Genomic DNA, 16,781 nt, shown 5'->3' with positions numbered 1-16,781 from the left:
GCACGTGCAGTACATGCCACTTAGCCTCCTTCTCTCTGCCGCCACACTCCATCCAGGTGTCTCTCCCCTTTGGAAGTTCCTCAGGCCCTTGTCAGATGAAAGGCCGCATGCCTGCCACATTCTGAGCCCCTCCACTTCCCCTCTGGGGTGACAGGCGTGTCCGAGGTGACAGGCATGTCCCGGGTGACAGGTGAGGCGTCGCAGGTGGCCTGCGTAGCAACGGACTGGCGTCTCTGGAATCCAGGGCGCTCTGGACCTTTCTTCTCAGCCGTAACTGAGAGCAGAGCCCCCCCAACCTCACTGCCAGGGACACCTGTTCTCGACACAGGTGACAACTTCCATAGCGCCAAAACATCCACTTCCTTGGCCATTTTAATATTGCAGCTTTAAACCTTGTGCTCTGTGTGCCGTGAGTACGGATGGCCATGGCGTGTGGAACGGCGGCCTCGTGGGGAGCTGGGCAGCTCGCCCCTCCCCCCGGCGTCCGGTGTCACAGCCGAAGCGGGGGACAGGGGGGTGTCTGCGAGACGCCGGAAGCTGCTACACAGCCTGCTCTGCACAGGACAGGACGGCCGCCCGGGGGTGGTCTGGCCCCCGACGTCGGTGACGCCAAGCCGGGAAGCCTGGCCTCGTGAGGGTCATCACATCTGAACATGGCTTTACGGCGGCCCAAGGCCTTTAGCACACGGGCACACCTCGTCTCACCACGGTGAGCTGTCCTGCCCACAGGCGTCACACCACTTACAAACTCAAGGTTTGCTCGACCCCGAGTCAAGCAAAAATATCACTGCTCAGGGACGAGGCGCCCGGTCACCACGGGCTCTGATGGTCACCACGAGACCAGTGCCGGTTCAGCCTGCGGACACGGCGCGCAGCCTGCGGCCCTGGGTGAGGACGCGTGTCCACGGTCGCGTCTTGTTATCCCTCCAGGGGACAGGGTGAGCGGACACCTCTGGACAGGACGCCCCCTCCAGACGCCCCGGAGAGCGTTCGTGGTCATGGGGCGAGGCCGGGACGTCGGCCTGAGCGGACGTTCGGCAGAAGGAGGTTCTGGGGAGGCCGCGGAAGTGCCGGCGAGGGGTTTAGTGTCACGGAACGGAGGTGGCGGAGCAGGGCCGGGTGGGAGAGGACGGACTCGGACTGTGACGGATGCTCCGCTGCGGGTGAAACGCCCTCGACCCGCGTCGCGAGCCGCAGAGAAGCGTGGATGAACCGGGAGCGTGGTCGTGGCGAACTTCGCCGGTGTCTTTAAGAAACTGCCGACCACCCGGCCGCAGCGGCCGCCAGCCTGACCGGCCGGCAGCCGAGACCATCCGGGCCGGACCCCCAGCAGTGCAGGACGGGACTTGCTGAAGGCCCAGGGGATGGAGAGCAGTTTTAGCAGTAAAGTCCGTTTTCATTAAGGTCGTGCATTTCGCAGACGTGACGCTGCTCACGCTCGCTCGACGGCAGCGCGGTGTAAGCGTCACTCTCGTGGGCGCTGGGACACCAACAGTCCATGGAACTTTATCGTGACATCCACTCCTTGCAGTGGTCTGCAGCGAAGCCAGCGGTGTCTCCGAGAGCCGCCTATAAACGGCCCGTTTTAGCCACCGCGGGAGTCCGTGAAAGACACAGCAGTGGCCTCGCTCCGTCCCTACACGACAGGGGACCGTCCCGAGGCCGTGCGTTGTGGGCTCAGGGAGCAGGTGCAGCTGCTGCGCATCATTTCTTCTGGACACCCGGCTCCACGGGGACCTCATGGGCCCATGTGGTGCCTGGAGGTGACGCGGGTCCCTCGGGCCCCGCTGGGCGGCCGCCCGTGTGCTGGGGCTGGGCTGAGAGGGAGCAGCGCCCGCCGCGGAGCCGGACGGGCTGCGGGCTGCCGGGCAGTTTGCACCCGCACAGCGGTGCCGAGCCCAGGGCGGGCGAGGCCACATCCCGGTAAGAAGACCGAGGCGTCCGCGGGCGGACACGCGTCTGTGTCCAGGACCCTCCCGCACGCGGCCGCTCCATCCTGCCTGAGCGTCCCCGATGTCCCCGGGCGCCCGTGGCTCGGGGCAGGTGGGCGTCCCATGACCAGCCTTCAGCGGGGAGCTGGGCAGGTCGGCCCCGTCTCCCAGCGCATTGCCTTCAAACTGGGGCGTGTCTGCGGCCCGACCGCTCAGGCGGACGGCGACCAGGCCGGGCGGGGGTCGGGATTCCTCGGAGTCCGCGTGAGCATTTCATCACCGGGCTCAGTGCTGTCTTTCTCTGCTTTTCTCCTCCATGGTCCGAAATGACAAAAGGTCAGTAAACGCTGCCATGTACAGAATCTCTCTGTGAAGGGCTGAGAAAGCCTGCGTGTGTGGCTCTTAAGCAGAGATGCTGTGACTCACCAAAAGAAAAGCCTTTCCATGGTTTACTTTGTCCTTTCTCTTTAAATCACGGTGTGGGGCTGGGTCTGGCCTGCTCCATGTTTCCATAGACAGTCACCTGCCACCGTGCCTGCTCCTTCGAGTTACGCACAAAAACTGCTTTCATGCCGCAGCAAGAGACCATGGGTCCCCTGAAGCTTGAAATGTTTACTCTCTGGCCCTTTACGAAAAAAGTTTGCTACCTTTATTTTTAAAAAATTAAAGCGTTTCCCCCATGTGTTTTTTTTTTTTTTTTTTTTCTTGGAACATCGAGATACGCAACATCTTGCAGAAACTCCATTCTTGGATGTGGTTTCCCACTTGTCATTCATATCTGGCATCACGTACACACGGACGCCGTGCCAGATTGTTCTGGTGCCCGAGCTTCTTCATGTCGTGTGCGTATTTAGGCGGAGATGCATGCATTACTTTCAGCCACAGAAGGCATGTAGTAACCCTTCCAATTCCACAAACGCTCTGTGCCAAGCAGTGGGGGCACAAGAAATGAATTTCAAAACGGTCCGAAGGCCTTGACCCGGCCTGGAAGGTCAGGGAAGGCGCCATCACGGCATAGCCAGGCTGCGCTTTGGAAAAGAACTTGGGGCTAGAGAGGCCTGGGAGGGCCAAAGTCACTGCTTTGTGGACGGAGAGATACCCACTGGTTTTTACAAACGAGTGAGCGACCAGCCAGCAGTCTGAATTCAGTCGGAGCCCACCCCGATGGTCGTCAGCAACGGCTTTGCCAGCCGGCCCTGGTCGCTGGTCCTGTAAGTGCACGGTGCCGTGACCTGCCTCCGGTGCCCCAGGAACGTGCGTTTCCTGTTTGTTCGTTTTGTTGCCGATAGCCTAGACGTGATACCTAGTTTTGGGAATGTAGTAACTGCTAATTTTTTAAAGGGTCTCTTAATTCATATCTTCTCCTGAAACGTACTCCCCAGCGCTCCCAAGTGCGAGGGCCTTGTGCCGCATGCCTCATAAAACGTGCCTGGAAAATTAGGCACGTGGAATAAAATACTACGAGCTAGAGACACACAGAGATACACGGGGAGCAACACACCTTTTATGTAAAGGAGCAGCCAGTGGAAACATTCAGCCCTGCAGGCCACAGAGCCTCTCTCAGCTCGGCCATCGCCGTTTGGAAAGAGCCAGAGGCCCTATGCCAAGAAGCAGGCGTGACTCTGTTCCCAGAAACCTGTGTTTTCAAAATGAGGCCACAGACCCAGCTGGCTCTGAAGTCCTGAGAGGGCTGACTCTCGGTGTGAACTGAAGGTTTGGTCCTTACAGACACCGTGGTGAGCTGCATATTATCAAATTTGTCCAACTCGATGGGTGTCCCTCCCAGAAGAACTCCCAGATTCGCGGACACGACTGGACGCTTCCCATGCTTAAGGGAGAAACTCTGTCCCCCGCCCGCCCTCTGCCCACCTGACGACAGAGAACCCGAGTCTCTTTTTTCCTAAACGACACACACGTTTGCTCTTCCTGAGGCAACGTCGTGACAGACACCGCTCGGACTCACAGAAACAGGAGTCCTCTACTTCTCGGAGGAGCGGCCAGGTGGCCTAACTCCGCGGCATCGAGCCGCAGTCAGGCGCTCGGCTCCCGCTCTCCGCGGGGTCTTCCGTGCTGCTCAGAGGCGGCCTCGTTCCGCTCCCGGGGAGGGGACCCCGCGAGCCCGCGAGCCCGCCTCTCCGCCCCGGCACCCGCGTTTTCTCTCCTCCCCTCGGGGTCCGTCTTCGTCGGTCTGGCCCGCGGAAGGCGATGGGGGACGGAAGGGTCTCAGCAGCCAAGCTGGCGGGTCAGCAGGCGGGGAACCGAGACGCCGCTCATCACGGTCCTGAGCCCGGGAGCCCGCCGGCCACCGGCCCCGGGGACCCAGGCCAGTCCCAGTTGTCCCCCGTGCTTGTCGCTCAGTTCTGCCCATTCCCTTCACCTCCAGGGTCCTCCTTGGCCAAGAGCTCAATCGGATCTTCTTCCTCTAACGTACAGCTTTACTCGTTGCTTCCCCAGCTTCAGATCACGGCTCCGGTGTGTTTTCTACTGACCGCTGCCCTAAGTATCTGCTGTTCCCCCCTCCACACCTGTGTCACAGCCACGCCCTGCAGGGCACAGGGCTTGACGGGATCTGTTAGTCCCTGCAGAATACACGGATTCTCACCAGACCGGGATGGCGCCTTTGCTGCCGGCGCCCACGGCTGGCAACCCGGTGTGGTCCTCGTCACAGGGGGCTGTGGCACCGGGAGTGGGGACAGGAATGGGTAAAGGAGACAGCAGAAGCAGTCGTGGGCCTGAGATGCTCGAGCGTTAGGTCCCAGCGGGTATGACGATTCGTCTGTGAAAAATCGTTTTTAAAAAAAAGGAAGGCAAAGCATTTTATTTTGGAAAAATTAATTCCATGGATTCTTAAATGCAACTTTCTTGAAAACAGGTGGCAAATTTGTCTAAATTCAAGCACAGATTCGGTTTCATTGATGTGATTATAACGTTCGCTATCTGTAGGGTTCTGGGAAACTTGTGTCTATTTTTGTTTTGTAATTTTAGTAAGTTTAGCTTTTAAACAAATTTTAAAGAACTCGGTCTCTGTGGGAATCAGCAAAGTTCTCTGTTTGTTTGTTGGTTTGTTTGTTGTAAGTCAGGGAAAGTGTATACCAATGTGCCTGCTGATGAAGATACACGCTTATACAACGCTGGCGGGCCCTCTATACTTTGGGGTTTGAGTAATTCTGTTCCAGGTCTTAAAGCAAATGTTATCACACAGTAACGACCCCGCCCGTGTCTTACAAGAATTAGTGAAAAATGTCATGAAAGGGAAACGTAGCTGGCCTTGGAACGATCGAAGTTAGTTTTGTGCTGCGTTCAAACACGCATATCAAAACACGAATGTAGAATGTTTTAACTTATTCAACGTTACCATCCTCTAAACCCCTTTATTATGATACCTTATGAGTAATCACGGGGAGAAATATAAACACGTAAAACCCGTTTTCCATTTCTCTTTAAAATTGTCCTTGATGTATCTGAGCATCTTCCTCGGGCCCATTTTCTGAGCGTCGTTCCAAACACGAGCACCCTCATGTTGTCGGTGCCTCATCCCCGGGTGGGTACCCACGTTTGCCTCTGCGGTAGGCCCACCCCTCCCCGAACTCTGCAGTCGCTCTAGAACGTGCTTCTGTGAGTACTCAGTGGTCGCTCGCTTCTGCCCAAGTCCATCCCGGAGGAGCTGCAGAGCGGAGGGGAGTTCGGCTACCTGGTGCTGCTGCGGCCAGCGGGCTCGGCGGCCTGGACGGAGCAGAGGGTCCCGGCGGTGGAGTCGTGCAGCTTCGTCTACAGAAACGAGAGCATCGCGCCGCTGTCCCCCTTCGAGGTCCAGGTGGGCGTGTACAACGCGGAAGGGGACGGGGCTCTGAGCGCCGTGGCCATCGTCCACTCCGGCGAGGACGGTGAGTGGCGGCCCGTGCGCCCCGCGTCCCTCTCGGGGGCGCCGCGGCGCTGAGGGCGGCCGTGTCTTTCTCTGGCCGGCAGAGCCTCAGCTGGCCCCGCGGGGAACTTCCGTCCAGAGCTTTTCCGCTTCGGAGGTGGAGGTGTCGTGGGACGCCATCGCCTGGAACAGGAGCACGGGCCGCGTGCTGGGCTATGAGGTAGGGCACGCGACCGCGCCTGTCCCCGTGCACCTGCTCGCTGGCTGGCCGGCCGCCGTGCGGCACCCCGGTGCCGCCGGCCCAGCCCCTGGCGGGTCACAGCGCGGGCCTAACGCTGCCGGGCAGGGAGCGCAGGGGACCTGCCAGGGGATCTGAAGCCGGTCAACGAAGCGTCGCATCGAAAAGGTGATCGGGTCGGACCGCACTTACTCCTTCAGAGGGCGCTCACGCTGGCTTCTCGGGGAAAGGGGAGCGTCTGACCCTTGTCGACCTGACGCCCCTGGAGCAATTCACGGGGGACCCCTCTGACCAGGAGCGCAGCTCGAAAGGTCAGCTTGGGAAAAGCCGTTAGGCGATGAATTCTCCTAAATCTGTCAGTCACGGCCTGCAGGGTGTTCGTCCTCACGGAGTTAAGGGGCGAGTCTCACCGGGTGACACGGATAGCTTTGCGCTTAGAATAAAAGCGCAGTTCCAGATCGCCTTAATTTTGCTCCTCGCGCTGGTTTTTTTTTTTTTTTTTCTTTTTTTTTACACGAGGCCTGTGGTCCAAACAGAAAGCCGTCCGCAGTGACAGGTGTCTCCGCCCCGGTCAGCCCAGAGCGCCTGCGGCCCCGCCTCCCTGAACCCCGCCTGCTTCTCGGCGCGGGTCCCTGGTCTCCCGACTCTCTGAAGTCTCCTTCCCTTGCTGCCGAGGGCCGTTTCTCGGACGTTTACAGCGCCGTTTTCCTACATCCTGCCCTTGCACGCACCCTGTGCTCTTCTCACGTGTTTATAGAGTCCAACCTCGGAACTAGATTTCAGGGGCTCGAGGGCAGGTCCCACCCTTCATTCTCCCCTCTCAAGGGGCCTAACACAGTGCCGATGCGCCCGAGCGGCCCGGTACGAGCTGGAGGACTGGCGAACTGCCATTCAGAGCACCCCGGAGGGCGTCAGTAGCAAAACAGGACACCTGAAGCCCTCACCCGATGGCCGGCATCTTGATTTGGTCTGACTTATCATCTACCCCTTGTTAAAGCCGATAGACTCTAGCTAGCTCGTGGACTATTTTATCTGGGTCATCTAAAACACCCAGGTCCTCTGATTTCCACTGCGGATTTGTATTTTGTATCCCCTCCCTATAAATACCGGATTCGGTTGGTTGCTGTTGTACAGCCGACTGAATCCGAAGATAATCCTGCCGTTTATGCTCCCGTCTCCTTCCCTACCCCGCTGTGCTTGACGGCTGTGGGGGGACCGTGACCGTTCGCTCTGTTTGAATGACCAGGTCCTATACTGGACAGATGGCGCCAGGGACCCCATGGTTGGTAAGATCCGCGTCAGTGGGAATGTCACGAGCAAGACCATCACGGGGCTGAAGGCTAACACCGTCTACTTCGCCTCCGTCAGAGCCTACAACACCGGTGGGGCCGGGCCCTCGAGCCCCCCAGTTAACATCACCACCAAGAAGTCGCGTAAGTATTCCCCGCGCTCCAGGGAGCGACACCCATCGCAGGCAGAAGCGCGCGCGTCTGCCCCAGCTCCATTTCATGCCCCCGCCTCACGTTTTCACAGACGTTCATTGCTCTGTCCCTCAAGTACGGGCCATGGTTGAAGCTTTCTCGTCTCAGTCAGAAGGAACTGTTTGGGTACTTTTGGAAATATCCTGAGTATATAGGGGAAGGGCAGAAGCCTGCAGCGTTTGGGGACACAGGCTCCGATGTCCCCTCCCAGCCGGAGTTCACGCTCGCAACGTCAGGTGGTTACTTACCTTTCGGTCTCAGAGCCTCATCTGTAGAAATAAACACGTGGTACGTATCTCCCCACCCAAAATCCAATAATTAACTCCTTTGCTTCTTCATGTCTCCCTTAATAACCGGCCAGACGTCTTACACAGAGGCAGGGCCTTCTGAATAAAGAATGATTAGTTGATTGCTGCGGCCCCTCTCCTACCAGGGAGGCTGGTTTTGCACAAATATTCCCCACTAAGAGGCACAGTAATTACTGCAGAAATGTCTGATCAGATATGACTTAAAAGGAGCTGCCATATGTATGTTTCATGCCCGCATAATATTTACATATTCCTTACACATTAGAGACGAACGTGAAGGGTTTGTGGTAACGGGCTTTTTCAAACACATTCTCTGGTCTCTGAATCCTGGTGCGAGAGAGGAACGGATATCGTTGCTGGATTTTGAGAAAGACTGAGACTCGAAAGCTACTACTACTGAACACGAGAAGTAGAGCTCGCCTGGAAATGCCATAATCCCACCCCTCTTCGTACCGAGAAATAATAGGCGGTTGAAAAAGTATAAAAATCAAGTGATACAGCATGTTCCTCCCATTCGTATGTAGACGAAGAAGCTAAAAATCATCTCGGTTTCTAGGCCTGTGGTCATAGAGTTCATTATCAACTCAGGTCCACGTCACCAGAGACTCGTGTTCCAATTCTGGGTACATCGCAGGCTCACGACCCGGACCGGGGCAAGACAGCCCGCGTGTCCGTTCTCATGTCCTCGTTCGCTGAGCAGGAATGAATGCTCTCTGCCCTCACGGCTTTCCCGGGTCATCGGTGAGGCACACACGAGGCGCCGGTTCTGGGAGCTCAGTGTGCGGAGGAAACAGACGGATGGACGGACAGCCTCAGCCTCTGGCCTTCAGTCCACCGGCTGGACATGGCCGAGGCCGTGGGAGGGGCTCACGCACAGCCCAGCGAGAGCCACAGCTGCCGCCTCTGCTCGTCCGCCGTGTAGACTGGGTCGATGGCGGCGTCACCGCACACACCGCCCGCTCCGTGGTCCTCCTGGCGTGTAGCCTGCTTCGGCCGAGCCGCCGAGCGGATGCGCATCTCTGACCTTTCGCTGGTCTTGCGTTCGCCCACGCGTTTCCTTCTGGCTGGCCGAGCGGTGCCAGACTCTCAGAGACGCGTGTGTGCGGTTCGGTTTCTATCTGAGGCGAAATCGAGGGTGACTAGACGTGGGCAGAGACAGCCTCAGAAAAACTCTCACGGATTTGCGTCGCGATGAGCTGACAGACGCTCTGCGGTTGCTGAGGAAACTCAAGGGTACTCGTGCTTGTCACCGGCAGCCCCAGTGATCTGCGTAGAGGTGGCCTGAGACCTGAGCAAAAAGCTAACGATTTCCTTCAAAAAGAGATGCGTAGCCACGTGTACACATACGCACACGTGCATAAATACATGCGTAGATGTCATCTGTCATCTATTTATCATCTATCATCTATCGATCATCATCTATCCATCATCATCTATCTGTCTGTCTATCTATCTATCTGTCTATCTATCTAAAATCTTAAAGTTTTTTACTATAACTTGAATTTGATAGTTTAATTGTCCTTTCACCCGAAATCAACCATATGATAATTTGCGCTGACCCGTTCTATGCGTTTAAACAACAAACTTGTTTTTGACAAGATAACATCAGGTCTGTCCAGTGGACCTACTCGATCCTACAAATGGGCCTGGCGGAAGTTGCGGATTAAATGCCAAGAACACTGTTAGTGGTTTTTCTGAGTTTTATCACATAATCAGCCTCAGCGAAGAGTGGAGGACATATCTTTTGAAAACAGTTCATTAACGAGGAGTGATTTGACCCAAGAGACAAAGCTAGAATCCATCGCTGGGGGAGACGTTGGAGGACAGTCAGAACGTTCTAGATGGAGCTCAGTGCTCGTTTAGCATCCGCCCTTGGAAACCTCGCTTCGGCGTTTCTGAAACGGCTTCCTCCAGGCCATCGGCTTCGCTGGTGTCACCGAAACAGCCAGCGAGGCCTTAAGGGTAGGAGGCTCGGGCTCGGCTCCCTGCCACCGGACCCGTGTCCCAGTCGGACCTCTGACTTCGTTCCCTCCGCGTCCGGTGTCCCTGGCGCTCCCACGGGAATACGCTGCTTCCGTCTCGTATTGTCGCTGTCCCGATTACCGGAATTCAGTGCTTTAAAACAATAGGAATTTAGCATCATGAGTTTCTAGAGGGCAGAGGTCTGACAGGCGTCTCGCCCGTCAGGGATCAGGTGCAGGCAAGGGCGGGGCTCCCCGTGGGGTTCTGGGGAGCATCGTTTCCCCGTACTTCTGGCTGAGACACCCCTGGCCGCGGCCCCTTCCTGTCTTCAGCGCCAGCGGAGTGACGTCCTCAGACCTCCCGCTGCCTCCGCCCCCCTCGCCTCCTCTTTCCCTCGGAAGGACCTTGCGATTCCTTCGAGCCCACACGGGGAATCCAGGGGTCTCTCGCCGTCTCGGCCTCCTTCACTCGACCATAGCTGCGAAGTCCCTTTTCCACAGGAAGCGATTCGTGCACAGGTCTGGGAATTCGGAAGTGGGCACGTTTGGGCCCCGATTCCGATGACAGTTACAAACCATGGCTCGCGTCCGCGTCCCAGCGCCCTGTGTCAATTTCTACACACATTAGCTCGCTTAATTATTAAAGGAAGGCGTCTTGTATTTTAATTAGACCGACCTCCTAAGAACACGGATTCTCGAACGTCTTCCCCTGGGACCCTGTGCTGGTTTGTAACCGTCACCTCTGTGCACCCAGCCTCTCTCGCTCCAGACTCCACGTCTCCAGCCCAAAGCTCAGACGTTCCTCTTGCCTTGACGTTGTCCTTCCTGAAATGGAATCGCGCCCCCCCTCACGTCAAAATTGCATCGTTCCTCTCCCAGAGAACACAGACGAAGAAAAGTGCCAGATCGCGGCCACCCGTCCCCAGCTTCCGGCCCACGGCGTCCCCCCCGTAGCCCTGGCAGCCCCAGACGATCTGCTCTTCTGAAGCTTCCCGCCCACTCATCCGGTTGAGGACTTCCCAGTGTGCAGCGTCCCCGCCACTACAAACGGGCCCTCGTCTTTGCTACTCATGTCTGCAGCATTTTCCTAGCTGTTCCCGTGACTTCGGCTGATCGTGAGATAGTCCTGGAAAGAGCTAGAACGTGGCTTCAGAGGGAGAGAAAGTCGGGTGTGATCTCGACTCAGCCACACGTTGTGGGACGAGTCTGACACCTCGGTCAGTCGGACGCGTTGTCTCACCTGCAGAGCGGGGATGCCGACCGTGTCCTCTGAGTCTGCCGAGAACGAGGGTGTCACGGACCCCAGGGGGCAGGTCGCGTGCAGAGAGTCGTGCGTGCCTACGTGTGTTCTTACGTCATGTCGTGCGTTATACGGTGTTCTTGTCATGTCGTGGTGGTACTCACGTGTGTTCTTACGTGTCGTGTCGATGGTGCCCTGCGTGTGTTCTTCACGTCGTGTCCGTGCGTGCCCTGCGTGCGTATTGTTCTTCCACGACCGTGCTCCGTCGCGTTAACCTACGTGTGTTCTTACGTCGTGTCCGTGCGTGCCTACGTGTGTTCTTACGTCGTGTGTTCAGAGGCGAGTTCGCTCTTTGCATTTTCTGAAGTAGGAAAGCTCAGCTGCTTTCTACTCCTTTCTCCATATAAATGTGTTTCAGAAATTTTCTCCAAGGGTCCTGGAAGGACACTGAAGGCAGAGCTGAGACGTGGCTTCAACGCAGCGCCGCCCCGGGCTCTGGCTTTGGTTCCGTGTCCTGGACATGCCATCAACGTGACCTCTGAAGAGTAGTGGCAGCCAAGTTCTGCGTCCATCCCCCGTTCATACTGTCCCAGTTTAGATTTTCAATCTAATAGTCGATCATCCATTGTACCTTCAGAAAAGCAGAGCTCACGTTTACCGAAATCCCTGCCCCTTCTGATGGGGCAAACTGAACACGAGACAGAGCCATTTTTTGGAAATAGATGATTCAGGCGTCACTCAGGAAAGCAGCGCCTCCCATGCGCTGGCTCAGGGTTAGGTGGCTAGTGCGGACGGAAGCAGGCAAGCTGCCCGCCGTCGGGCGGTTCCTCCCTGAGTGGAGAGGCAACTGGAACAGGCAAAAACAAAAGCGTGGAACAATCGGGAGTTATGAAAAGCACTGTGAAGAAGAGGCTGAGACAGACACACAGACAGACAGAAGGGGCGCCTGTCTGGGAAGGCCGTAGACTTCGATAAAAAGGAGCCAGTGGACAGAGGGACCGCCCAGCAGAAGGAACAGCACACGCGAAGCTTCCGAAGCCTCCGTTATCTTTGTCGCTGGCGATGATGGCAGCTCGCTCTTTCCTAAGTAACTATCAGTGACTGAACAGGAAGTGTGATCACTTAGTGAAAGTGACGACTTCCCTCAAGACAGCCGAGGGGCACTGCAATGTCTTGTGATTCCCACAGGCATCGCTCACGTGGAATTTAGATTTACGACTGAAGGGAGAAAAAACGTTCACATCAATTTCAAGAGGAAAAGGGGCGAAAAAAGAGCACTGCTTCTCTAGAAGGAAGCGTTCAGACCCAGGAATAGAAAGTGTTTGCAAATTTTAGTTCAATTTGGCCGCTGACATTGACTGACTCGCCCTCGGTGCTGGACTTTTCTGGTTGTAAATATGTAATCAATCCCTATTTAGACATAAAAGAAGCATTAAGCTTTTATTTCATCTTGCACTTACGTTCTTTTTCTCGTCCCCAAATGTCAACCCCATGCTGTTACCTAGAACTGTAACATAAGAAGTTGTTTTTTGGAATTGAGTTCACAGTATGAACCACAGTCGAATATAAATGCCATCTACAGAAAAATTGATCACAGGGAAACCATTAGAGCTGTGGAGGGCTAGTGTCGCTCTGTCATTTGATTAATAGAGAATGATTTAGTCTTTGGAAATTGCCCGAAAAGATTTTTAAAAATCCGAAAAGTGCTTGTTTGTTGAGTTCGGCATTGACCGATGCAGTTCGCACGGCATTGGTGCAAACAGCCGTGACTGTTGCTTTATGTTGCCCACGTGACAGAGACTGGGTTGTCAAGGGAATAGAAATTTCGGTTTCATCGTAGATATTTGCAGTTCGGTTTAACCAGGTGCATAAAACTCACGGAACCAGAACCAGTGGCAGTGTCCGTACTGAGGCAGTGGCCTTCTAAAGCCACGTCCTTCAGTAAAAGGGAAGAAACACAACAGTAGGAATAGCCACAACTCAGCGTGACGAGCTGAGCCCCGCAGCAGCCGGGGACAAGCGTGTCTCTCTCTGTTTCGCCCGACTGAAGTCTCGCCGACTGGGTGAGCATAGTCAGGCTCCAGTGGGTTCGGGGAGGCAAAGGGACGCGCCATAAAGCAACGTCAGACTCCCCGTCACTCTTCCAGTGACGTGCAAGAGATTAAACAGCAACCGAGTCAAAGCTCCAAAGGAAATCGTTTCCATTTTCACAAGCGTCGCGGCAAGTTAAACATTATGCACGTTTGGCCTCACAAAGTCAAATCAGGTGCCAAACACATCTTGCCGGGTAGTTTTCCCGTTGCCCGTGCTTTCCAGCTGAATTATTTTCCATCTCTCCGTTTTCCTAAATCTTAAAAATAATGGTGTGGACTCAGACCTTTGAGAGGCAGCGTCTTGTCATGGAGAAACATGAGTCTGGACCCCGCTGTGGCTGAGCCCCTCGTCGTGGGGTGCGGCCGCCCCACCTGCGCTCCCGCTGCCTTGTTTGTCAAATTTCCCAGCTGGACCGAATCCACTGCTCTCGAAGGCCGGTTGTAACTCTGTCGTCTCTGACTCCCGCCACCTTTGTCCCAGACGACGTTAATTTCAGCAAGCCAAAAGCCACGGTTCAGATTTAGAGTAGACACCTGTCAGCAAGGTCACCCAGTCCGTGATGATGCCTCCCTTTTCCGGGTCCCCAGCAGCTCCGTTTACATTAAATGACGTCGTGCGTCTTTCTCCCTATCTGGCCACCACCGACTGGTCCAATTACGTCAGTCATCAGCCGTCTCCTGGGGAGTTCCAGCCTGGACTCGCTCTGAACAGAGGCGGTTTCAAACCTCGGGGGCAGTCACGCCTCCTGCCACGTTCACGAAGAATGACAGAGGTGGCCACAGCCGGACAAGCACGCAGCGAGCAGCCCTGGGCGAGGCAGGGGCGGGGAGGGACCTCTTGGCTTTCTGCCCCTTTTCTCGTGCCTCTACCTGAGGTTGTGCGCATTGTGCCGTGAGTCCTAAGAGATGCCCCAAGGCCTTCTCGAGTCACAACCAACCGTGCTCAGAACATCCCGAGTCGGTCGTGCGACAGTCGGGAATCCTAACACGAGATTAAAAGGGGAAAGACCGCTGGAGGGGGCCCCTCTGCGGATGCGCAGGAGGTTTGCAGCCCGAATCCGTTTGACGTGCGCATCGATCGGGGGCCCGGCGGAGCGCTGGGACGAGCCCTCTGTCTCTGAGCGTGGCAAGGTGAACAGCCTCGGCGGCAGTGATGAACACGTTAACCGCCGGACAGGCGGTGGCCATTATTAACCCGCGTTTGTCACAAAGATGTCCCCAAATGACCAACCTTTAAATGCATTTGCTTACACCGGTGAGAATTAACGCGATATCTCAAATGACACAGAAATCTTTTCCGCTCCCTCCATGCCAGTCACCCAGGACTTATGTCCCCTCTGGTGTCGATGGGCCATATATAGTGACTAATTACCGTTCATTTGGGTCTTTGATTATCTTTTTAAAGCTCCAAGCCAACCGCCAGCCAACATTGCCTGGAAGCTGACCAACTCTAAATTGTGCCTGAACTGGGAGCATGTGAAAACCATGGAAAATGAGTCGGAGGTTCTGGGATACAAGGTGAGAATTTAACTTTTCCTTTAGTCACGTCCGTTAAGTTGCCGAAGGGCCAGAGATGTCGCGACGACACACAAAACTCATTAGATGCGTATGGAAATACACGCGTCTTCTTTTAAGTGTTTTGAAAATAATATCGCCGTTCTCAAATTCGTCACGGAAAAGATTTATATTCTGAGGTCAGTAATGTGTCCTGGAGCTTTAAGAAATAAAACTCTACAGTATTTCGGTTTTCTCTTCAAACGATGGTGTTTATGCGGTTAGTAAACGTGCGATGAGGATGAGGGCGAAGGGCATGATTCAAACAGAATTTCTAGAACGCAGGCTGTAGCAGGATGTGCTCTTTTCACAACATCAAAGAGATCTAACAAGCCTGTAGCCAAACACTCAGAGCAGAGTGGTGTGGACACCATCTCCTGCCAAACGTGCGTCCTCGGGAATTTGAAACGGGTCCAAACTAACTGGTGACTTTGCACAGCAAGAGCCAGTGATACCAGCCTCGAGCTACTTAATTAATAGAGATAAATCTGCTCTCGTGTCAGAAGCGTTGGCCGAAAAGGAAATCTTCTTTCTTAGAGCTAAAGTTGTTTAAAAGGCCTAGACTGGGTGTTTCGCCCCAAGGAGTCTGCGATGTCCCTCAAGAGTCTCTGACCTTGAGGGAAGGGGTGTGACCTTTCGACTCGATTCCCTGTTTTGTTCAGATTCTGTACCGGCAGAACAGACAGAGTAAAACCCACGTTTTGGAGACGAACCACACGTCAGCCGAGCTCCTGGTCCCGCTGGAGGAGGACTACCTGGTCGAAATCAGAACGGTCAGCGATGGCGGAGACGGGAGCAGCAGCGAAGAAATCAGGATCCCCAGGGTGTCCAGTAAGTGAGCCGCTGCCTCCCTCCGGGGCCGGGGCTCCGGGCAGCACGGCCCGAGGGCTGGGTGCCGCCAAGCGTCCGAGTTTTGCTTAAATGTCGCGTGAAAATACAAAAGGTCTAGGTTTCCGTTTTCGATAGTGAGCAGGAGGTGACCAGTCAATTTTCCTTTAAATAATCCCTCAAATTTGCAACGTGTTTACATATCACAAACAGTTTTATGTTCCTTCATTTGAATCTCAGAAAACAAGAACAAAAAAACCTGTGCGTCGTTTGTGCAGGATTCATTCTATTGGAGGAAAATCGGAAAGTTTTCCCATGGGCGCTGGTGGGCTTCTGAGAGCAGGGACAGCAAACACGAAGTTCGCCCCATCCCCGTGGCAGACATCGCTCATCGCTCACAGCGTCCCCCCGAGCTGCGTCAGACCCTCGCGGGCAACACCGGTTGGTGGGAATGATAGCAAAGCGTCTCCCCTTTGGAAGATTCCTCACTCGCCCGCCTGCAGCTCTGGCCAAGCGACAGTCATCAGCCACCGCTTCTTGGGCAATCCCGATCCGCCCTTTGGTCAAACGTGGCCAGTTTGGGCGTTTTTCTTTTTTTTATTTTTACATGTAAACCAGATGTCCTGGGACAGAGCATTAGAGACACTTCCTAAGCTCAAACATAGTGTAGATGAAACAAATGTTCTAAAATATGTCACTAGGAGACCAATGAGAATTTGCATTGGGGTCATGGCGAATTAATCTAACAAGTAATTTGACTTTTCCTTGGGATATTTTCTTTTGTTTTTATATTTTGCAGGTCTGAGTTCCAGCGGAGACCTGGTCTTAGCACAGAGCATCCATTTCCTGTCGGTCGTCATCATGATTTTTTACTGTTTTGTTACTCAGCTGCTTATCCGATGAGTATAAGCGTAAATCTTCGGGTGTTTTTTGAAAGTGAATCTTTCTGTAAATAGGCTCTCCAACCCCCACAAGATACATTCTTAATACAGACTTGTTTGGAAAGAAAAAAAGTATATTATTAAAATCTTGTAAATATCTATGGTACATTAATAAAATAATTTTAAACACTTTCGAATTTTAAAGTCTGCGCATGATTACAAACATTCAGAAGGTGCCAAATTAATCTGTGGAGTTTAACTGGTGTGGCTTTTCGCTGACTTACAGCCCTTGGTGATGATGATAAATATACAATAGGTTGCAGTTGTAGCTAAAATATATTTTTTTAACTCATTCTAGGCAATTTACTTCAGTATTAAAAATTGTCACCGTTTTGGAAATAAAA

At 54.4% G+C, this 16,781-nt stretch overlaps 1 protein-coding gene across 1 annotated transcript in view; it reads left to right on the top strand.

Annotated features, from left to right (window-relative positions):
* Nucleotides 1–15,507, top strand: part of CNTN6 (contactin 6) — a 213,563-nt gene extending 198,056 nt beyond the window's left edge. The window contains exons 18-22 of the mRNA XM_039836823.1: nt 5,581–5,815; nt 5,898–6,013; nt 7,278–7,464; nt 14,520–14,632; nt 15,331–15,507. Of these exons, the coding sequence (XP_039692757.1) occupies nt 5,581–5,815; nt 5,898–6,013; nt 7,278–7,464; nt 14,520–14,632; nt 15,331–15,507 (828 nt within the window). The remainder of the gene's footprint in view (nt 1–5,580; nt 5,816–5,897; nt 6,014–7,277; nt 7,465–14,519; nt 14,633–15,330) is intronic.
* The last annotated feature ends 1,274 nt before the right edge of the window (nt 15,508–16,781 follow it).

The sequence above is a fragment of the Pteropus medius genome, unplaced genomic scaffold, assembly GCF_902729225.1.
Source record: "Pteropus medius unplaced genomic scaffold, Ma_sr-lr_union100, whole genome shotgun sequence".
Classification (NCBI taxonomy): domain Eukaryota; kingdom Metazoa; phylum Chordata; class Mammalia; order Chiroptera; family Pteropodidae; genus Pteropus; species Pteropus medius.
This window is presented reverse-complemented; position numbering and strand designations above follow the sequence as displayed.